This window comes from Drosophila miranda, chromosome 4 (genome assembly GCF_003369915.1).
Source record: "Drosophila miranda strain MSH22 chromosome 4, D.miranda_PacBio2.1, whole genome shotgun sequence".
NCBI classification, from domain to species: Eukaryota; Metazoa; Arthropoda; class Insecta; order Diptera; family Drosophilidae; genus Drosophila; species Drosophila miranda.
In genome coordinates, this window is record NC_046677.1 from 19,138,985 (window position 1) to 19,161,731 (window position 22,747).

At 35.7% G+C, this 22,747-nt stretch overlaps 2 protein-coding genes across 4 annotated transcripts; one reads left to right on the top strand and one right to left on the bottom strand.

Moving 5' to 3' along the window:
* Window positions 1-146: 146 nt before the first annotated feature.
* On the bottom strand, window positions 147-16,820 carry LOC108162481 (transcriptional regulator ATRX homolog). Of its 2 annotated transcripts, XM_033392634.1 has the most exons (23): window positions 16,704-16,820; window positions 14,605-15,720; window positions 14,151-14,310; window positions 13,308-14,081; window positions 13,075-13,244; window positions 9,584-9,777; window positions 9,388-9,525; window positions 8,532-8,707; window positions 7,970-8,050; window positions 7,543-7,635; window positions 7,442-7,492; window positions 7,158-7,375; window positions 6,413-6,507; window positions 5,654-5,961; window positions 5,468-5,589; window positions 4,020-4,225; window positions 3,918-3,945; window positions 3,788-3,851; window positions 2,090-3,216; window positions 950-1,758; window positions 800-867; window positions 458-737; window positions 147-401 (listed from the first exon to the last, which is right to left on the bottom strand). In XM_033392634.1, exons 1-20 carry the CDS (start codon window positions 16,760-16,762, stop codon window positions 1,683-1,685), a joined length of 5,256 nt encoding a protein of 1,751 aa, XP_033248525.1. In that variant the 5' UTR covers window positions 16,763-16,820; the 3' UTR covers window positions 147-401; window positions 458-737; window positions 800-867; window positions 950-1,682. The 2 variants fall into 2 exon arrangements, with proteins under 2 accessions (XP_033248525.1, XP_033248524.1); XM_033392633.1 differs by lacking the exon at window positions 16,704-16,820 and having other exon boundaries at window positions 458-740.
* A 304-nt stretch (window positions 16,821-17,124) lies between these two features.
* Window positions 17,125-20,277, top strand: LOC117188620 (malate dehydrogenase, cytoplasmic). Of its 2 annotated transcripts, none has more exons than XM_033392636.1 (3): window positions 17,125-17,184; window positions 17,473-17,586; window positions 19,128-20,277. In XM_033392636.1, exons 1-3 carry the CDS (start codon window positions 17,140-17,142, stop codon window positions 20,133-20,135), a joined length of 1,167 nt encoding a protein of 388 aa, XP_033248527.1. In that variant the 5' UTR covers window positions 17,125-17,139; the 3' UTR covers window positions 20,136-20,277. The 2 variants fall into 2 exon arrangements, with proteins under 2 accessions (XP_033248527.1, XP_033248528.1); XM_033392637.1 differs by lacking the exon at window positions 17,125-17,184 and adding an exon at window positions 17,371-17,406.
* Window positions 20,278-22,747: the final 2,470 nt, after the last annotated feature.

A 22,747-nucleotide genomic window follows, 5' to 3' on the forward strand; every position in this document is an offset into this window, starting at 1 on the left:
TACATAAATATCCTGTTTTCTCAATTATTTGTGGGCCGATCTGGCCTCAAACAACCCCAGCAAGTATGTTTTCCCAATCTTTGCAAGGATATTTTTTCAATAATTGTATTCATCAAATCGTTGCCCAGTATAAAGAAATAAACACGTGGAAAACATTTGTATCTATCTTAAACCTAATAACAATAAAATTTATCTAGAGTCTAGTAGCCCGCGTGGCCCTACCCTTGGTTGCCATTGTCAAAGTCCATGTTGTCGATGTCCAGGTCGAAGGATGACGATGACTTGTTCTGTCCTGATGGATACGATTCTGTCTGGCTGGGATACTTTGATAGAACTCCGTCTGGCGTGGAGGAAATCGAATACGACTCGCCTTGTGGCAAAGAGTAGGGCACATAAGTCCTCTGTGAAGGAAGATTTATTTTAAAATAAATCCGCAATTATATACTGATTTACTTACGCGTCTCGAAGCCGAAGCTCAGCGTTTCATTCGAGCGGCCTGCAAAGGCGGAGAAATGGGCCGTGGCGTTGGACGGGCACAAAGGTCGTCCAGGCCAAAGGCCACAGCTCTCGCGACAGAAATCATGTCCAGAGGGGCGCACGGCGGGGAGTTCGCGATGTCAGCCGGTAAGTCGAAGACAGTGGAAAGCCGTGAAGGGGGAAGCACCTGGTAAGCTTTGGTGGGTATAATGGTGTCTGCGGGCACGCAAGATGTATTCCTGGCCACCGGAGGGGGCGATCTGCTAAAATGAAAGGAAGAGCTAAATAAAGTTAATACATTATAATATTTTTATAACTTTACCTCACGGGGTAAGATGAGGGGATCGCGACATAGCAGTTTGTGGACAAAGAGGGTCTCGGCCAATAGAGCTGGAGGGAATACAAAAATAAAAGAACCAAGAAAAAATTGTCAACGGAAAATATGAATATGGGGGAAGCAAGGAAAACTTACCCGGTCAAAGCCGATGAGGTAAAGCCGATGCAGGAGGGAATACGATGTCGGTTTAAAGAGAGAAAATCGCCAGAGCAGTGAAGGTTAAAGCCTCACGCCGCTTATCCGGTAATCTATATTGGGAGCTGGACTCATCGCTATTCAATTAACTTTCAACTGGGTTTTCAGGGTCTTCGGCTCTGGCGTTCAGCCATCATGAGCACGCGGGAAAGACCAGAAATATTATAAATGCATACAAGACTCCTGCACAATGAGACAGTTTTTTGTATATGCAGTTCGAACTTGGAACCAACTTCCCCACGTCGTCAAGGCAATCAGTGGTGCCAAGCAATTCAAGTTGACATTTGTATTTAAAATAGTAAAGATGAATGAAAAGATAGCGAGATCTCTAGAAACTAAATTACATTAAAAAATGTTAGTATACAATTTTAATTTTAATTTTAATCACTTCTTAATGTTAGTAAATTCCATTCTTAAATGTTAAATAAAACTAATTCACTTGTTGTGTCTAGCGCCCTAATTTATAAGTATGTAATATGCTCGTAGCGCAAGGATGGTATAATAAAATATACAAATAATTTTAATTCTGAATTATAGATAAACAAACCTTTTTATTTAAACTATTAGCATTATTTGTTTTTAAACAACAAAAAATGCTTTTATTGCCTTATACTATTTCATGGCGGGTCTGCTCTTTGTTAGGCCGCATTGAACATATCGATGATACATATAATTATAATTTATTTTTTTTTAAATTGAGATCTTCGTCTTGAGTACCTGCTGACCTTTTCCTAGTTAAAAGTGGAGTCCTGAAAAAGAAAAGAGGAAATCAATTAAGGGCATAATTCAGTATCTTCATTTACTTATATTTATTTGTGCTTAAGCGTCTTCAATGTTGAGTGAATTTTTAAAAGCAAAAGTCAACCAAACCCAACATAGTATTTTTTTTTTGTATTTTAAATATTTTATAATATCTTCCGTTTGGATGACTGCAGTGATCTGGCAGTCTGGAGCAGTGTTTAAGTGTAGGATTGTATTCAGATATTTTGGGCCTGGAGGTCCAACGAGTCAGTCGACTCGTTATATCGAAAAAGTGTACTTGTACTCATAATAATAATAAGAATACAATTATATTCTTACCCGATAGAGCAGACATCAATTTCAAGATTATCATTGCTAACATTTCCTCCCACGTTGTCTTTGAAAGCAGAAAAAGTTTCATGGATTTTTTGCCTTATTTTATTTTGATGATTTAGCGAAGGGGTATCTTTTGGATCTCCTAAAGTTGACTTCGTTGATTGTTGTATAGTTTTGTTAAACACTCCACTTTTAGAATTTGCGTGTTTATTCAGTGAGACGCTTGACACCAACTTCAAATCACTAACCGTATTTTTCTGTACAATATTGGAGCGGTCATAGCGTGTAGTGCTTGAAGCGGCATCAGAAGTACTCGTACCCATTGCGAAAGATTGCTTGGAATTACGAATAGTTTGCGGAGGGCTTGCTAGGGGTACATTTTGCATGCCACAATTGGTCTTCAAACCCTTGCGGGTTATGTTTTCTAAAGAAGAATTCTGGTTAACTACAAGATTTGTAGTGTCTTTATGAGCAGCGGTATAGGGTGGGACTTTTCTTTTTCGTTGATTACTGTTTTTTGAAGAGTTTGACACAGGATCTTTAATCACCATTGTTACAGATTTTTCTTCATCTGCTGTGATATGTGTAAGATCAACGGTATTTATATTTTTAGCAATAATTGAATCATTCGCAGCACATACGCTTTGAGTATATCGAGGATCGAATACATTTAAACGTTCCTTTCTTGAAATTTCATTATCTCCAACGTCTGTAAACTTTGCTTTATTAGTTGAAGCATTATAGCTCTGATTCGAAAAGTTTATGAGACTAGAGAAAGGACTTTCAAGAAAATGTTTGTATTGTTCAAACGTCGACAGTACCTTGTTTGTATTTAGATTCGATTGATCAATACTTTTAGAATGTCTCTGAAATATATCATTTGGAGCTATTGAACTGGAACTAATCGGCACGCTGGGTACACTCGAAGAAAGAAAATTATGATTTGATTGGTTGATTGGATTATAAGGTGAGACATAGTTATTATCATTTAAGCAAGAATTAATGTCTGGATATCGTAGCGAATACTTTTGGTAGTAGTTTAATCTGTCCAAGTAATTTTGATTTATGTTGTAATTAAGTTGTGGCATAAATGTTGTTGGCTGAATACTGTAGTTTAATAAATTTTGCATCTGAAAAAAAAAGAAAATTATTTTTGTTATATATGTGTGTACATAATTTAATTTACACATTTGACATAAGTTTCAGTTTAACAAAATATTGCATAAAACATGATACTGCAAAATTAACTATTTTGGGTTGGTATATTCCCTATATTTTACATAAGTTGGTGTATTTGTGGTAATTTGTGGTAATATACGAGGGTGCCACAGAAAGTTACGACACTATGCGGAGCCTCAGACAGAAAATTAACGAACGAACGGCACTTGCTGCCGCAAGGGCAAGCGGACTGTGTCCAAATAAAAGTAAGAGAACGAAAAAGAGGGATAGAAGGAGAGCACTAGAGCAGCTCTGGCTGCAACTAAGCCGAGATCGGGCTGGGACACCCGAAAACTTTCTTCCTGATATTAAATAGCAAGGCTCAAAGACTTTGACAGCCTTAAAAACGTTTATATCAAGGGAAACTACGAGGCCCCTAACGAAGCCATATGGTGGCTAGTTCCTAGTGATTTAGTTCTATCTCAGTAGCAAGGGCATCAGTATTTTCACATTTTTATTGGGCTTATGATAATTTCTACTTACATCCAGACTTGGAATTGGAGCTAAGTACGAGGACAGCCTTGAACTCGGAATACTGCTTTGACCTCTGAAAAAAAAAAATTGATTATGCTTTTATGTTGCTTTTATAAGACCGCTAAAAATAACTGCTTACGTTTCAGCATGTAATCCTTCCTTTTGTTCTGAGGGAGAGAGATTGCAAATAATAAATACATATAATATCATAAAGGTTAAGAGACTCTATTTAATGTTTTACCTATATTGACTTCTAATTCTTTTTCGTAAGTTTCCCAAGCATCCGCTTTCTCTTGTTCACTCAATTCTTGCTCGACTTTATTTTCTAAGAGACTGTCATGCTCATGGTATTTATAAACAAGCTCCGATTGTCTTAATAAGTGTGCCAGTATAGTGTCCTTAGGAAGCACAGGCATACTTCTTTCACTTTTTTTTGGTTTCGTCAACCTATAAAGTAAAATATTAGCAAGTCAATAATTTATTATTCCAAAATAATTTTCTTAGAGGGTAGCATCTCGGCTCAAAATGTACTTTACATTTGATTTTATTGAAGTATAGCGTAAGATAGTGCGGGAAGCATAAGAAAGCTCTCTCTCGCTCTTGGCAAATTCACCCCACTTCGCTACAGTATATAAGTTAGGCTTAAGATTTAATTAAATAAAGAGGAAAAGGTCCTTCCAAATCATTGAAATCGAAAGCAGGTACTTTTCATTTTTCGTCGCTTGAAATTTAAAAATATGGCAGCCACCAAGTATAGGTTTTTTATATTTGGAAAAACTATTTCAAAACTTCATGGCGCCCCCGGATGGACTCGTAAATTAAATCTATATACAGTTGAGTGGCGTAGTGACACGACTGAAAGGTGCGATACATATCTGCAAGCATATATATTCTTATATAGATATATATTTTAATACCTGCCAGCAAATTTACCGCATCTCGTGTGTGTGAAAGAACGCAAGCAAATGAAGCTGCAAAATCACCGCGTCGGTCGCGCAAATACCCTGTCAGCAGTTCTACCGCCGAGGGATATCGACTCCAGAGGAAAATTTTCGTTCTCGGGCGATGAAAAGATTCAAGAACACACCATCGATATCACGGATTCGGCAAGGACGAACTACTTCACCTTTGTCAATAAGGTTAGGGATGTCATAAACGATAAAATGAAAGTGGTGACGAAGCGGTTAATTCTACAAATAGTCGTGATGCTTTCACATACATAAGGATCGATGGAGGATAACCATGGAGAAATTCGGTGCCCACTAGTCAGTTCCAAAACAAGAGAGGCTCCAAAGAATGATATCAATGAAACCAATTTCGATTCCCAGGATGGAACTTATGGCAATGTGGTATTGATGATAGTTAAATAGAATAACTTAACTATAAAGAACAATGAGGTAGATAAGAAATAACTGATCTACAATGTATGTACATTATTATTTTATTGATTCTGGCAATAATAACACAAATTTAGGCGTTACCGAAGCCGAACTAACTAACATGGCTATATCGACTCTACTATTAAAGCTGATAAAGAATATATATACTATGTACTTTATGGGGTCGCAAACGCTTTCTGTTTCGCTGTTACGTACTTATGTGTACTGCTTGTGCTCAAAAGAGGATGTCAATTCAATACCGAGTATTCAGACAAATTTAGTTTAGCTTCATAAATAAATCATTACTTACGTATAAAGTTCTGCTAATTCCTCCATGTTATAATGCCTATCTATTTGTTGTTCATCTACTACTCGAAAACTCATAGCTTGTTTTGTAACAGATCGAGAGTAAACTTTTTCTTCCATAGTGCCCTGTAAGTATAAAAAACGTAAAAATTAAAATAGCTGTATAGTTTCATGGCTCATTTTACAATACCATTGCAATTAGACGATATATATAGCAATTTTTTTTTTGCCCCAGACGAAATACTCGAAATATATTTTGTTGATCATTGGAGGGATTCCACGAGGTATCTAAAATTATAACTCTATTCGCTCCAATTAGATTTATTCCTTGGCCTCCAGCCCTGGCAGATATTAGAAAAACGCGTGCACGTTTGTTGACTTCACTGTTGAATCGTTTGATCATTTCATGTCGTATGTTTTTAGGTGTTCTGCCATCCAGTCTGTAATAGTCCTGGCCACTGATCCATTTTCCTGAGGGTTTATGACTTGATGGTACATCTGTAATAAAAGAAGTTTGTAAAAGTCTGCAAACTATCGGAGTAATATTTCGTAAAAAGTATGTTTTGCACTAGTTTCAGTCTTATGCAATGCTGTAAGGCGTGTAAGCTAAGTCGTCTTATGAAATGTAGTGACAGTGAAGTTTACGTAATAGAAACATCTTTTCGCTGCAGTCCGAAAAACTTGAACAAAAACTATGAGCTATTAACTTCTAGCTTAAGCTAAAAATATTCTTAGGCCCATTGAAAGCTTTCAAAATTGCAAAGATGTTAAAACTAAGTGCAGCCTACTCAAGATATATGGTAAAACGCAAGACTACCTCTGACACCTCTGACTACCTCTATATTAAAAAATATTGAAACCCCAAGTCTATCAGAAAAATTCAGATTGATGTCAATTAATTAATTATTATTAGTCGTAATATATGAATTTAAGCGTATTCTGAGCTTACGGGCGAGGTAAAACAGTTCGGGATCAGACTCCGTAATCCGTTTGAAAAAGTATTCCACCACATTGAGTACTGCCACAAAAGCGGAAAAGATTAAACTGGAACGAAAGAAAAAGTAGAAAATTAATAATGATTGAAACACAAAGTTAATATTGTTTAATATGTCATGAGTGCCAAAATTGTTCAGATGTTTGCAACAGACAAAACGGCGTATGGATAGGTGAGGAGCATCAGCCAAAGTCGCAGAGCTGTATGTAACCTAATAGTTAAACTTGCGACTTAAGTGACTTAAGTGTTTGCACAGCAATAACTTTTCAGTTTACTACTGTTTTAAGTGCTTTTCCATTCACAAGGACAGTGTGCGTGGAGTTCAACTTTAGCGACCACCAGGCGGATCGACGTTGAGCTTTAGAAAGCCGAAAACAAAGGAGCCAAAATGGAGGGATAGGCTCTTGGAAGTCACCACCTTCTCAGAGTCGTTCAGGAAATGCACGTGAAATCTAGCTGGCAGGTCAGAGGAACCTTGGAACCTCATGTTCAGCGTGCTTAGACTGCAGTTTCCCCCAGGGTGCTAGCGTTGTTAGAAAGCAGCGAGCATGCAAAGAGTCCTCTCTCGCATACTGCCAAATGTATAGATTTATATAAACTATATGTATAGTTTTTTAAGACAAATTTAGATGGTGTTTTGCCTAAGTAGAGTCTTGGCTGTCTGTTTTATAGGTATATGTGTAGCTGTGCAACTGCTCACCATTTTTCGCCCTTCTCTTCGCACATTCGAAGAATGGAAAACATTATCCGGAGTTTATTACTAGGAATTACAGATTCCAGATCTGATTTTGTCAGATACCTGCGCCACCAGTCATTAGTTACAGACATAACACCAGTTTGACTGTCATAGATGTCATCTGGTTGATCTTCTTCGGAGTTCGGACAAGGGATTTTTTTCATTTCTTTTTTGCTTCTTTGCTAAAAACAATAGTTATACGTTATAAGATGGTTTTAAGAGCAGTAACCAATAAGTTGTTTACGTACGATAGTAGCATTTTTCCATGCGTCCTCTAATACCTTAGGATGTGTCCATATCTAAGGAAGAAAATTATTAGCGTGTATCATCTCAAACATATTAAACTTACCTTTCTTAAAACAGTATAATCTGTTATAAGGCTTTTGCCTCGACAGTCGCCGCGGTTTCCTATTGCTTCCAATATATGTTCATAAAGTATATTCTATAAAGAAATTCGTTGTAAACCTTTCTTTATTGTGATAATAAATACAGAAGTAATGCACGTTATTTTTGTATACTTTTTTAAATTAGAAATATTTTTAAAATATTTTCAGAACCAAAAATACTACAAATAAACGAAGTACTGCTTCTTGCAAGAGAATTCGAGAATTTTCAGAATTATTCGGTATTTTTTACTTGGCCTTCCTGAATAATCTTGCATTTAGAATCATGAAACCATTAGAATTGGTTGAATATCATAGAGACATAACAAAATAATAATAAGCTAATTGTATAGATATTGTTCGACAATCAAAAAGGAATAAATAATTACGTACCTGAACCGACGTCATCGGAATAAATAAAACATACTCGAATTTTTGTGGCAAAAACGTTTTAAGCAACTCTGCCTCCTTCCTCTGTAAATAAAAGAAAAAAAGTACTATATTTAACCATATTTATAGAAAATTTATAAGTTAGCTGCCACTTAACCCATGTTAATTTCTTGTGAGGGAGGCGTTCCTAAAGCACATTAAGAACTCATAAAATATACTCAGCAGCAATAATGGTCTATTTCTATGCAAACTGGTCACTCAGTTTTCAATATATCTTTCATAGACAGACAGATCATACTTCGGAGCCGGCAAAATCAAATGTACCAATATACCATAGAGCTCCATAAAAAAAATCGGTTAAACAATCAATAATTCCCTTCCTGTTTTGTGACGAGGTGTTGGAATAACTATTACAGACATCTATACTCTTTGAGTACCCGGTATAAACTTCGAGTGTGTAATGAACATATTAAAGATGCGTTATAAATACTCCTCGACCTCACTGTAGCACAACATTAACAATGTCATGACCATCAATGCTGAATAAAATAAAAAATGTAGTTACCTGAACAAATTTTGATAGTTTCTTGTGTAACACGTAGGATCGCTGCTTCATTATTGTAATATCCTTTTTACTGGAATCTTTGTGTTGTCCGTTCTTTATTGGATTTGCATATAAATTTGCAAACTCCCTTTCAGTTCCAAGGTACAATGGTTTTATAAAGTTTACCATGCTATAATCTATAAATATATTATTATTATAATTATTATTGTTGTATATTCGTGGGCATCCCTAAAGAATTACTTGGTCAAATGGTTCATTAAGCAAGGTCTAACGGTTCGATCATAAGATTATTTTTATTTGGCTTAAAATAGTTGATTTTTTACCAACTTAAAGCTTTAATCTCTTATAAAAATTTGTATTTTTATAGGGGTGGAAGGGGGCCGGGCTAATTTGTAAAGTACACTTGTAAAAGTGTGATATCACAGGAGTCTGGATGCCCGATGCACCAATTTGGAATTCAAGTAATAAAACATCTGAGATATGAAATGAATTTGAAAGACTATAGTAATGCTGCACGGTTTTTTTACATTTCGGCAAAGCTTTCGACCGCGTTCTGCTGGATGGCTTTATTCGAAAAATCTAAATATTACTTCCAAAGAACATCCATAAAATATTGGATCCTGGATCTGGTGAAAAGACCTCCCCGCCCAGCAATAATAGTTAGGGCAGTACTCTAAATAATTAATTAAATAAACATATTATATCCAGATTTTCCTATTTATAGCTAGTCTCCAAAAGAGAAGATTTAATAAATAAAATACAGTAAAATAAAAAAGATGTACATGTATGTCAGTGAAACTCAGAGAATGCCGATCAGGGATCAATATCTCACACTTTAATTCCACGAAAAACTTACATTCTTTAAGATTATTTTGTATAGGTGTTCCGGTTAATATTATTCGTCTTGGCGTTTTAATTTTTGATACAGCAAGACTTATGGCAGATTTGCTGTTTTTAATAATATGTCCTTCATCACAAACGACTAAATCGGCACCTGTTAAGATACAAATAATGAGCATTTTGGAATCAATGTTTTATAAATAAATAATTACCCGGCTCTAAAAGGTATTTTTGAACTTTTTCTCGAACATTTTCTAATTTTGAGGAAGTCACGTTCCCTCGATATTTATACGAGTGATAAAAGACAAGAGAACGGAATGCCTCGTAGCCCACTAATAAGCAGCCCGCTTTGTTAGTCGACGATAATGACCATTCTTCCAATACCCGTAGCTTTTCTGCAATATCCCTAAAGTTATAAGTATAAATAATGCATTAAAAAGGGAAAAGATGCAAGGACCTGGGAAGCACTTTATAAAGTATACATAAAGGAGAAAGTTTTAAGATAATTGGAATTTCAAAAAGTTGTGTACAGTTTTTAGAAGTTTAGAAAGTTTATGTAACTTAAATTCGGCACATATTTATCGTTTGTCCTCTGTTCTTGCCAGAAAAACGAAACGGGTTAGGTATCGGTATCCGGTGTGGAGTTCTATCATTTTTCGATTATCGGTGACCTTTTTTAATATCGGATAGGTAACAGTTACAGGTTTCTGATTTGGTTTTTTGTATTCATTTATTTAAAGACTCAATTCAATAACACCGTTAAAAACCTGTACATTTTTGTTTTCGGACACACACTAGTCCAAAAACCGGCAATAGCAACTGGAATTTGGTTGAAATATATAAAACGGAATGTAGCCCTTGATTAAAGTGTGGATCTTCTTAGATCCCTAAGGAAAATCAATGAAATATATGAAAACATTAGTCACAAAATTATTTTTAGAATTTAAATGTGCCACAGCTCAGGTTTTTATACCCGATACTCAAAATGAGTATCTTTCATCTCTTATAAAACTTTTATAATAAACATAATTAAAAAATCAAATTTACTTTTAGTTTTCTAACCTACAATAGACTATAAAAATGTTTATCATAAGCATTTTTCATTTCAAATATATATTTTATGATCGATTAAACCTTAAAATCATAAATAAGGGCTGGCCAAAATAATAAGTACAGAAATTCACCAAAGCGAAAAACTAAAAGAGTTTCAAATTTTTTACACTTTTTTCTTATAATTTATAATCTTTTAATAGTACACACTTATTTTGGATGATTTCGGCCATTCTTCTTGGCATACTAGCAATAAGTTTGCGGCAAGTCTTCACTGGAATCTAATACCACGTTTTTTGCACAAATTCTCCACAATTCTTTTTCTTTTCGAAAAGAATTTTTACCAATTCGACGTTTTAAGTCACTCCAAAGGTTTTAAAATGGGTTTAAGTCAGGAAACTGACTTAGCCAAGCCATAACGTTTACATTTTTTCCCGTAAACCAAGCCTTCACCACCTTTGAGGTGTGCTTTGGGTAATTTTCCGGTAGAAAGACCCATCTTAAGGGCATGTTTTCCTCAGCTTAAGGTTGTATAATGACTGTCAATATGTTTTTATACCCGAATTGGATCACATGATCAGTTATGCGATGTACCGGCTCAACGCCATGCCAAGAAAAATGCCTCAGATACATATACATCGGTCTCCGTTCTTAACCATTTTCTTTGTGTACCGGAAGTCGAATTCTTTGCCTTTGGGTCGTTGTATACATCTTCTGGAGTCATTATCAAAAAGATTTATTTTTGTTTCATCTCTCAATAATATATTATTCCACTTCTAAGACCCATCTGACCCAGACCATGCCAAATGATTTTCAACGACTTTTTGCATCATCTTCAAAACTTTTACTCGGAGTAAGGGAACTTTTCGGACTAAACGTCCTGTTAGGTCTATATATTGAAGTCTCCGACGAACCATCAGACCTGATTTTTCTTTGCCAATTTGAGCGGATATGGCCTTGGAAGACATGAACTGATCCTTTTTTGCAAGACTGATGATGCGGGTGTCCGTTGTTTGTAAAGATTTCTTCTTCCATCCTCGATTTTCAATAACCACTTTAGATATTAAAGCATTCTGAACAAAAAATTCAGAAAACTCTCATGTACTTAAATATGAAAGAACTCAATAAAAACCAACAATCCTTTGACCAAATCCTTATCTAATCCTTCAAAATTTATAAATAACACCAGTGTACTTATTATTTTGGCCAGACCAAAAATGCTCATTCAGCAAAAATGTATGCATAGAATTTTATTAAGATGGTTCCCCACTTTAATTTTTGATTTAAATAATTGGCAAGACTGTAACCTTTCCGAATATAAACAATTGGAATCAATACATTTACAAACATTCGAGCTATTCCATAACAAACTAGCACGACACCGATGTACTTATTTTTTTGGCCAGTAGTGTATATGCTTGATCAGCATCAATAGCCGAGTCGATTGAGCCCTGTCTGTCTGTCCGTCCGTCCGTCCGTCCGTCTGTCCGTCTGTCCGTCCCCTTCAGCGCCTAGTGCTCAAAGACTATAAGAGCTAGAGCAACGATGTTTTGGATCCAGACTTCTGTGATATGTCACTGCTACAAAAATATTTCAAAACTTCGCCCCGCCCACTTCCGCCCCCACAAAGGACGAAAATCTGTGGCATCCACAATTTTAAAGATATGAGAAAACCAAAAACGTAGAATTGTAGAGAATGACCATATCTTTAAGACTGCGGAATCTGAATTGGATCGTATTATTATTATAGCCAGCATCAAGAAAACAATTTAATTTTGTCTCGCCCTGTCTCTCTCTAACACACACGTAGCATAGGCGGCTTTGCTTAGAGTAAAACATTAGCGCCTAGATCTCAGAGACTACAAAAGCTAGAGCAACCAAATTTGGTATCCACACTCCTAATATATCGGACCGAGACGAGTTTGTTTCAAAATTTCGCCACACCCCCTTCCGCCCCCGCAAAGGACGAAAATCTGGGGATATTCAAAAATCTCAGAGACTATTAAGGCTAGAGTAACCAAATTTGGTATTTGCACTCCTGTTAGATCTTACTATAAAACGTGTATCTCAAAATTTCGCCCCACCCCCTTCCGCCCACACAAAGGACGAAAATCTGTTGCATCCACAATATTGCATATTTGAGAGAACGAAAAACGCAGAATTATAGATAATGACCATATCTATCAGATTGCTGAATCTGGATCAGATCAGATCATTTTTATAGCCAATAGGAACAAATCAATTTGCAGTGGCTACGCAGCGCCCGACGTCACGCTCAGACTGATTTTCTGTCTCTCTCGCACGCACTCTTTGTCGTGTCGTTTAATATTAGCGGCGTCTGCCGGAAGAGAGCCATACTGACTTAGTATCGGGTATAACTGTAGAGTTGCGGTGTCCGCAGCAACTCACAACGTTCCCCCTCGTTTTTTTTTGCTTCCTCGAATATAAGGCTATAATATTTTGGTTAACTTATGTATTTTTGTCTGATACTGTATTAATTTGATTATTATTAATATTCCGTTCCAATATAAAACCCTGCACAATCCTGTATAATTACACAAACTAAAAATGTTATAAGTAAGAATAAATTAAAGTAAATAATAATGCCTCGGAGTACATATACATACATAATTATACAAAAAATCAAACTCACGATGAATCAGGGAAAATGAAAACCTTTAAATGACTTTTTATATTCAAAGGACTCAGCCAATAATGAAATTCGTCAGCCCAATTCATGACCGTGCTTTTTGGACATAGTACCAAGACCTTCACTGTGTTTAGTTCCTTGTAAGATATGACGGTGTGAAGCAAAGCGATGAGCTAAAAAAATATTGGTTTATTGTATATTTATACAATTGCTCAAATTTGGAATATTCGTTTTACCTGTAGAGTTTTTCCCAGGCCCATGCAGTGAGCTAAAATGCATCCTGATCCAGCATTCTTTTTGGCTTGATCCACTCCGCCATAACAAGAATCGTACATAAATTTAATACCATCAATTTGGTGCGGCTTTAATTGTTTAACTATATCACAATGCACTTTAATAAACTTATTAGTGCTTTCGATGTAATCAAGTATTAGCTCTGACTTATTTATATTTTCAGAATTCTTTTTAATTGCTTTGCTAAGCTCCAAATGTTTCTTTTCAAGGCGTCGTATACGTTCACTTTCGGTTTTTTGTGCAGCTTTAGTTTCATTGGCAAGCTGATCAATTCGAAGCATTGGTTTTATCAATCTTGATTTTTGAAGATCAGCTTCAACATCCGAAAAATCGCTTTCCGAGCTTAGAACGATTTCTTCATGTTTATTGTGCTTTCCGGTTTCTGTCAATGTATTTTTTGACCTTTTTTGATCATCTTCTTTGACAAACAAGTCTGCGTTTTTCGCTGCGCGCTTATAGTCAAGTTGAAGTTCTTTGTCAGCAACAAGAGCATCGTCCATGTCCACTTGATCTATTTTATCAGAGCTAAAATCTCGCAAGAACTTGTCTACAGTATTATTTATGTTATCACTTTCTTCTGACAAAACTTCTTTTGAATTATCGTAGCTACTTTGATTTGACAATCCTGAATCACTACTTGAATCATTTAACAGTTGAATCTTGATTTGTTCGTTATAACGCGAAAGAAACTGTCCCTCGGTAATACAATCTTCGTTCTAAAGTGAAACAAAATTATTGTATTATTTATAAGATTAATTAAAAAGTTTGACCTCGTGCATACTCACTTCAATTATGGTATCACTTTCATATTGGTCCATGTCTTCTCCAGACCCATTATCCTTTTTATCAATACTCTTTTGAAACAAATTTTGGTGACTCTTTTGCTTTGATTTGGTGCAAGTCTTATGGACATGACGGGTATTCAACGCACTCAAATTTGTCAGTCTGTAGAGAAAATATCAACATTTTATATTTTGTAAGCCATAGATTCGGGGGCAGAAACTTAAAATATTATAGCAGATACAATAAAATGCAGCTTGAGTTTTAATTTTCCTACTTTATTTGTATTTTTATGGAAAGAGCTCTCAATCGCGGCTTATTACATTTTTTTTTAATTAAAAAATTAAACCTTGCCCTTAATGTATTACAAAAATTCGGTTTGGTTCAAAGCGTAAAAATGATAATGCATAGTGTTATAAATTGAATCTAGGAAAGGTCATTAACTTGTCAAATACAAACCTGTCGATTTCCTGGTCAGTATCGTTGTCCGATACACATGATCTCGTAATTTTTATAGTTTTTTTATCGCCCCCACATAAATTTGAACTATTATTTACATCCAGCTTTATATATTTGGAAAGATCAACACCGTCATTATAATCGTAAAGCAAATTCCTGTTTTCACTTGAATGGTTCCAGTGAGGTATTGACGACAGTCGGGAACTACATTCACTTGAAGATTTTTCGTTTAGATCGTCCGAGCTACTTTCGGAGCTTAATTCGGAGTCTGAACTCAATGAACTAGATGTATCTAAAAGTAGTCTCATTTTTGCTTTATTGTTTTTTTGATGTTTCGTCATCTTTGATCCATTGAACGGCTTCTCTAGAGCTTGACATGAAGACGTACTTCCAATGGTGGCAATTTCGCGAAGTTTTTTTATTTTTTTTAATAAAATCACTTTAAATTCGTCTTCAGATTTTGAAGTGTGCGCATAACAATCATTTATTAACTGTTTTGCTAAATTTATTGTGGCTCTTAAAATTGGTTTAAGGACAATTTTTTTTTTCACAAAATTTGTACCATTTTCAAGGTACTGGTCATTCAGCTCGACTTCCAAGGGCTCTGAACAGTACTCTTTTAAGTCTGCAGTACATTTTTTTGCACTCGTTACATCCAATTCTAAATTAAAAGTTTTTATTTTTTGTATGGTGGTGTCAATGAAATTCGATATGTCTGGTGTAACAGGCTCAGATACAGCTCTATTTGGAAAAATAAGATTTCGAATCATATTTTCAACACAATCCAGGCATTGTCGACACTTTAGCTCTTCTTGTGATGTATAGTTATGATCGCTCAATGCGTCTGAAAAGCTTGTGTCACTTTTTTTCAACCAAGTACATTCTTTTCGTCGATGTTCTGTTGCAGGAAACTTGAACAATTCTTCAGTACTATTGTAGTTGTTAGAGAAATTTTGCACTTCAACTTGGTTTATTTCTTCTATAGATAAATCTATAAAAGGTGTTTCCGCATTTGGTTCGGTAGTAGTTTCGCCACAATTATCTTTCGAAACCTCAACACAAAAGGATTCGTCCTGCGTACTTTCCTCCGTCAGTAACGGTTGATTCATTTTTAATCTATAAATAATATATAAAAAACCATTTAGTTAGCATTGTGTTTAAATATGTTTTTTTTTTTCTGAAAATATTTCTAATCAAGTCGCTACTACACTACAGTACCCAAAAGTCTGTTATTATTCGAGTATATGTGAACTCACAATAAACAAAATTTCGTAAACGATATCGCAAACGAGAGTTACGCGAAACTCAACAGTGCAAAACTCTCGACAAATTGCTTATAAGCGAAGTCCTTTGGATTGGATTCAAAGCGTAATCAATCGAGATAGAATCAATAGAATATACAGTTATATACTAAGGGGAAAGCCCCCTACGAACTCGCTTAGATCGCCAACACCCGTCTCACTTGCTTAATCAATTCATCAGGAACGTGTAATGATCTATCAAGAATTTACATACGTGCAGAAACTATTATGACTCAATTGTAACTTCTGTAGTACTAGCGCTACTCCTAATAACATGGTTGAAAACGGCACCGAACAAAACAATAATAAATGTTTGTTGTTCTACTTAACCGTACAAGTTAAATATGACATGAATGATAAGGGTATATGGATAAATGTTGCGCTTACTCTTCGTTTTGATTCAATTAACAACGATAGAAACAAATAGTTGTCAGTTTTTAAGAATAAACTCTACAGTCAATTATTCATTATTTCTGGGAACACCAAATTCAGTTTCAAAACACACACAAATTCAGATTACCGGCAGTATCGCAGTAGACGGCAGGATGAGAGAATTATTTACCTTTCAAATCTTTTATATTTAGTTGTACATAACAAGCTATTGAAAGCTATTGGTATATTTGGCTTGCATATGTATTTTACATATTATTATTTAGCTTTCTTATGCCTTGATATTTTTGAAAGTTGTTTTTTTTTATTAGTGCGATACAAAAATATTAGCAATTAATTTTATTTGTATCAAAACATCCAACAACAGATAAGTTAACACTGGAAGAGGTCATGGACGACAGCACTTACATTTCAATTTGCATAGATATTGCTTTACGATTTTTCACCTGTAATTTCTTACTTTTCATAGTTCTACGATCTAAGTTTTTTTTTACTACAAATTATAAACACAACTAAATCATCGACGGCACTATTCATATATCGATGCTTTTTTCGTACACCGATATATACCAAATATCAGCACTAACCATACAGTGTATCGATATTTCAGTTCATACATCGAAAATGTCGAAAGCGAGCTTTCAGCGTACGCTCCCACGGCACCGGATGAAATGGTTTGTTCGGTTTCTGTTTTCTCATGTGGTTCCATCTTTTTTAATGTAGTCATTACAAATTCGGATGATTTATCTCAATTCAGAAACACTTACGATCTTCAATAGTACAGGAGAGACTCTGAAGTCCCATTTTATTGTCGATCGAGTATTGTACAACGGAATCTCTAAATATGGAATATATAATAGATTATTTGTATTCTTTAAAAACTAAGAAAGTACGAATTTATTTATTGGAAAATATAATTAATATTAGTTTTCAAATTGTACAGTAAAATTGTGATTTTTGTTGTTTTAATTTTTGTTAATTTTGATTCATCTTAGTTTAAGTTTTGAAACGGCACTTGTAATATTTGTTATGTATTAAAACGGGTTATCGGCGCTGAGTGCTAAAGTTTTTGGAAAGGTTAAACAACAAAATGCCTGATTTATATATTTTGGTATAATTTGAATTCAAAATTAAGTTTCATCCTGGCACTTAAAATTATGATGTGTACAAATTTCAGCTCAATCGGTTGGTGGCCCAACTATCGATTGTACCGATAGCGCAATCCATTATTATCCAGTCGGTGAAAAGCATTAATAAAGTGTCAGTAAAGAAAGAATATAGTGTAAAAATGGTAAGATGAAAATCAAATATTGAACTCTCTATCTATTTTCCTTAAATAATCGCATTATATGCATTCTTCTAATCGAATCAATTTAAAATATTAATATATTTATTGTACATGCATATTTCCAGACGTTTATACATATGCACATATCTACAAGTACATATAAAGAATTATTAAATTTAACTTTCAATCGCCCTCTATCATGTTCATAAAAAACGTCATAACTTGATTGACACTGTACATTTTTCCAAATTAAATTGTCCAAAGTAAATTCATTTTTATAATCGGCACAACAAAACACTCGAAACATTTTTAGACACATATCATAACATATCAAAATTTTTATTTGTTGAATCATGATATTGTATAATGTTTCGGAGGGGGGGATGGGGTTCCGTTATCTTTTAAAACGAAAGCACGGTCGCTGGGTACTGTCTACCGACCTTAGCTTGAGTTCAAGTAGGGGCTTGAACATAACCCTCGCGCATATGTCATATAGCTGCTATAGTTGCGAAATATTGATGAGAAATTAATTTTTGCGATTCCTAAATAGTCTACATTTTGAAATATGGAGCAGAAGTGGTCACAATATTTAAGTTCGAGAGCAGTCCAACAACGGAAAGAAAATACCCCTATACGCGTGGCATGCAACGTCCGCACGCAGCAACCATTTATACCCGTTAATCAAAGAGAAAGAAGACGAATAACGGCTGGATGATAATTCGTCGAACGGTGCTACATATGAAGAGCCAGAATATTTATAATTAGGTGGAAAGAGGATAAATTTGTTTTTTTTTTCTAAACTATCCATTTTATTTGCTATTGTGGTTTATAGCCAATTCGATTCTAATACCGCTTTTTTAAAATTTAGTTTTGACAGTTTTTTACAATCGTAGACTTCTCGAGCTGGGTATCCACACACGTTTTCTATAAAATTATTATTATTCTTACATAACGCTAACAGTTTAAACTAAACTGCTATAGGTAAGCTCGCTAAAGTTAATATGAATTGGATGATGTTATATGGTATTATTATCGATGAAATATTTACAATTTCGATTAGGTATGTATTATAGATGATCTGGGATTTTTCTATGTATTGGTAAAAGCATTTCGTTGATGGTGGGATAGCTTTAATTTGAATGGGATCTAAATTATTAAATGATGAGTATCTTTAAGGGACGAGTGAGGGACAAATGCATTTGATATGAGGTCTATCCATTCGCGCGTTGTTGCAAAAAGAACATGTGGTGGATAGGATTTTGACCCTAAAGTGGGTACTGGTCAGCTTGCTGTGGACAAACTTCAACCTCTTTATGAATTCTTGTTGTCCTATATAGGGTAGAGTGTTTGAGTGTTTCAATAACCACTGTAATAATCTGTAATTTTGCTTTTCAATCTATGATTTTACTATCCACTTCATCGGCACTTTTACTTCTCATTGAGCAGAAATTAATTAAGTAAACATTTATGGAATTTCCCTGTTAACTTGCATAGCATAATTATTATTTTTATCTAAATAAACAATCTGGTTCTTATATTTTTAGGCTGAACCAATTCGAGTTGTTGTGACTGGAGCTGCTGGTCAAATCGCTTATTCCTTGCTGTACATGATCGCACGAGGAGAAGTTTTTGGATCTGATCAGCCTCTTATCTTGCATTTACTGGATATTCCGCCTATGGTTGGCGTTCTTGAGGGTGTTGTCATGGAACTAGCGGATTGTGCGTTGCCTTTGTTACGTCAAGTTATACCTACAACAGATCCATCTGTTGGGTTCAAGGATGTCTCGGCCGCCTTTCTTGTAGGCGCCATGCCACGTAAAGAAGGAATGGAGAGAAAGGATTTGCTATCAGCAAATGTAAAAATTTTTAAAGCACAAGGACAGGCTATTGAAAATTTTGCCAAAAAAGATGTTAAGGTTCTTGTGGTTGGAAACCCGGCCAACACTAATGCTTTTGTTTGCGCTAACTATGCGCCATCCATTCCACGTGAAAATTTCTCAGCAATGACACGATTAGATCAAAATCGCGCCACCTCCCAAATAGCTACAAAGTTGGGAGTTCCCATATCCGCCGTTAAGAACATAATAATCTGGGGCAACCATTCATCCACTCAATACCCAGATGCTGGACAAGGAAAAGTGGTTATCAATGGTGAAACCAAATCTGTGGCTGATGCTGTCAATGATAATGCATATCTACAAGGTGCCTTTGTTGAAACTGTTCAAAAGCGTGGAGCTGCTGTAATTGCAGCTCGAAAAATGTCATCCGCTATGTCAGCAGCTAAAGCCGCTTGCGATCATATGCATGACTGGTGGAACGGTACCGCTCCAGGAACATTTGTATCAATGGGTGTATGTTCGGATGGCAGCTATAACTCTCCAAAGGACGTTATTTTCTCTTTTCCTGTTGTCATTGCAAATAAGCAATGGAAAATCGTCGAGGGTTTAAACCTAAGTGATGCTGCTAAAGCGAAGTTAAATATAACTGCAAAGGAGTTGCAAGAAGAAAAGGACGAAGCATTGTCTGTATTGGATTTAAGTTCAAACTTGTAATATGGCCTTGCATATTAACGCAATTTAAATAATTTAGATTTGAGCATTTCAGGAGCAAAGCTCCTTGCATTAATGTTTGTATATAGATTATATTATGAAAAGTTGAACCAGATATGTGTAAATAAATCATAATATGATGAGAGACTGTTGACGTATTTATTACTCGCACCACCATCCTATCCTGCGATGTACACGTAGATATCTTCCAAAAACGGGTGTCTTTTCTGCATTGGTGACGGGTATATTTATTTAGTGCACTAGAATTGTCCTTTAGGTTGTAAAAGATTTTCTTTTGGAAATTGCCTCTTACACATGTAAAGAGTCCATGGATCAATTTTAGTTCTCCGGAATGTCGAGCACGTCCTCTAGATTGCGGATCTTACCACGCCCGTCGTCCCAAAAATTTGCCTGGGATCTTTTGCGGCGGATCAACACCTACATTCAAAATGTTAGGTCAATATCAGCTACAGCTCTAAATAAACCTGCAAACGATTTTTAAATCCGATATTCAAAGAGTATAGATGTGCATTAGATGTTTGGAGGAAGTGAATAGGTGTAACACCCAGAAGTAAATGTTAACGAACCCATAAAATATATTTATTCTTGATCAACATCAATAGTCTAACCATCCTTTTCAACGCCTAGCCCTCAGAGACTATAAAAGCTAGAGCAACCAAATTGTGTGCATACTCCTGTGATATCACACTGATTCACTGATAGCAGTGAGTACGCTACTCCCCACGCGATTACTCCCCCTCTCCCCTCTATCACATACATTCTTCATACTGCCCGAGGTATGAAGGGGGCTTGCCTCATTCGTTCTTTGCATTCGCATCAGAAAGCGAGAAATGATTTCCAGTTTGATGAGTAAGTATGACACAACCATCCGTACAACCCTATTTCATACCGCAGCATTTAATTATATATCATTATACCCGATACTCAAACAGTATAGAGGTATATTATGTATTTAGTGAAAGGGGGTGTGGGAAGCGTTTCCGACGCAATACATACACATATATCTATGAATATTCTACAAAATCGATTCTCACACATTCAGAGACGAATGCAAGACATTGGGAATTCCAAAAACACGGAAAACACCCGAAAATTTCATCTCGGTAGGTTAATATTTAAGCCAACAATAAAAATATAAGACTACACTTTTATATTAAACTCGCTGAACCTGCCACGTTTTGCTGTGCCGCAAGATAACAATACAAGATAGCAATATCTCGAGTTTGGAAATGATCTTCGACTATGACAATGGCCTCTTCTTCCTCTGTGGATTATAAAACAGAACCAAGTCGCCATCGTGGAAGACTTCGGTGTTCGCCTTCAGATCATATGGGGCTGGCGTTCTGTCACTCACTATTGCGACGTCTTATTAAGAGACTTCTGGGAGACTCAAGTTAGGATTCGGCTGGCAACTCTATTGGTACTCCAAATCTTGGAGTGCACTTTCGATACTACCTGATTTTTTAAACAAATTTTTGTCGCTGTTGGTCACCATGGTCTTGAAACTTTGACATAACTTGTTCCTGTTGTACCTCTGCCTTTTTTCTAATTTCAAACAGCATCTGTTGCTGTTGCAACATGGTTCTTCAGCTGTAAGATCGTCTGTTGTTTCATCTTCATCTTCTGTCGACCTGGAGCCTTGCTTATCCAAGAACTCGTAATCCTCTACATTGGCCTGTTGTCTCCATTGCAAGTTTCAACCACAGTTGCAATTTGGCTATCAAACCGGTAGTCAGTAAGCCCCGCTCAACCAATGCCTTCAACAACTGCTCAACTTTTAAATCTCCATTCTTGCAATTTGAACTTTTGGCTAGAGTTACGTTTTTGCATTTGGTATTTTCCGGACTGAGCTAGGACATTTTTTTACGAGGCAGGTAGACTTTATTTTCCGAGAATTTACGTGTTGTTCTTTGCGAATCTGAGCGAAGACTAATAATTTTCAGTGAATGTCATGACAACTCAATGGTCTATGGTTAAACTTATAGAAAGTGTTTCTATTTTACAAAGTTTTTAGTTCAGAAAAGTTCAGTTTCAGTTGATAATGATAAAAAATAAAAGCTTAAGTTTACATCCTTACACCGTAAAGTTTGCGGATTTGCGAGAAGCTAGAAAGATTTCCGTTGACGGCGACCAGGACAGAATAAACTGAAGCTCTCGCGTTCATTCTGCGATTGGGCACCCCCCCAAAGGAACAAAACTGGACAATGTTCTGGAGATTGAGCGGGAAATACTGGAAGTCCAAAAGGAGCAGCAGAAATTATCAAACGAGGGATACTCCAGTAAATTGCGAGCAGCTATGACAAACTAACTTCCAAACAAAACTGTTGCAATTTTTAAGGGCTCCCAAAGAATAACGGTATTAAGTGGTCTTGTGAAATATCACTATTCAGTAAAAAGCTTTGTTATGGTCATTGTTATCAGTTGTTTTTTCGATGGATGGTTTCACATCTGTCAAAAATTTCCACCGTTCCCCGAAGCTGTGCTGTGTGGGAAAATGCTGTTAAACATAAAAAACTTTGATAAACTTGGTCTTTGGAGGTTAATTTTCTTGCGACCAATTTGCTCTAGCAGCTATCAAAGAAAAATGGGCTGAT

Excerpts from the sequence above, each read along its gene's own strand:
- LOC108162481 (XM_033392634.1), bottom strand. The coding sequence starts at position 16,762 with ATGAAAAGTAAGAAATTACAGGTGAAAAATCGTAAAGCAATATCTATG. Across the intron at positions 14,311-14,604 it reads ACTGACCAGGAAATCGACAG|ACTGACAAATTTGAGTGCGT; the intron begins GTTTGTATTTGA and ends TTTTCTCTACAG. Across the intron at positions 1,759-2,089 it reads ATTGATGTCTGCTCTATCGG|GACTCCACTTTTAACTAGGA; the intron begins GTAAGAATATAA and ends TTTCTTTTTCAG.
- LOC117188620 (XM_033392636.1), top strand. The coding sequence starts at position 17,140 with ATGGAATATATAATAGATTATTTGTATTCTTTAAAAACTAAGAAA. Across the intron at positions 17,185-17,472 it reads ATTCTTTAAAAACTAAGAAA|CTCAATCGGTTGGTGGCCCA; the intron begins GTACGAATTTAT and ends TACAAATTTCAG. Across the intron at positions 17,587-19,127 it reads AAGAATATAGTGTAAAAATG|GCTGAACCAATTCGAGTTGT; the intron begins GTAAGATGAAAA and ends TTATATTTTTAG.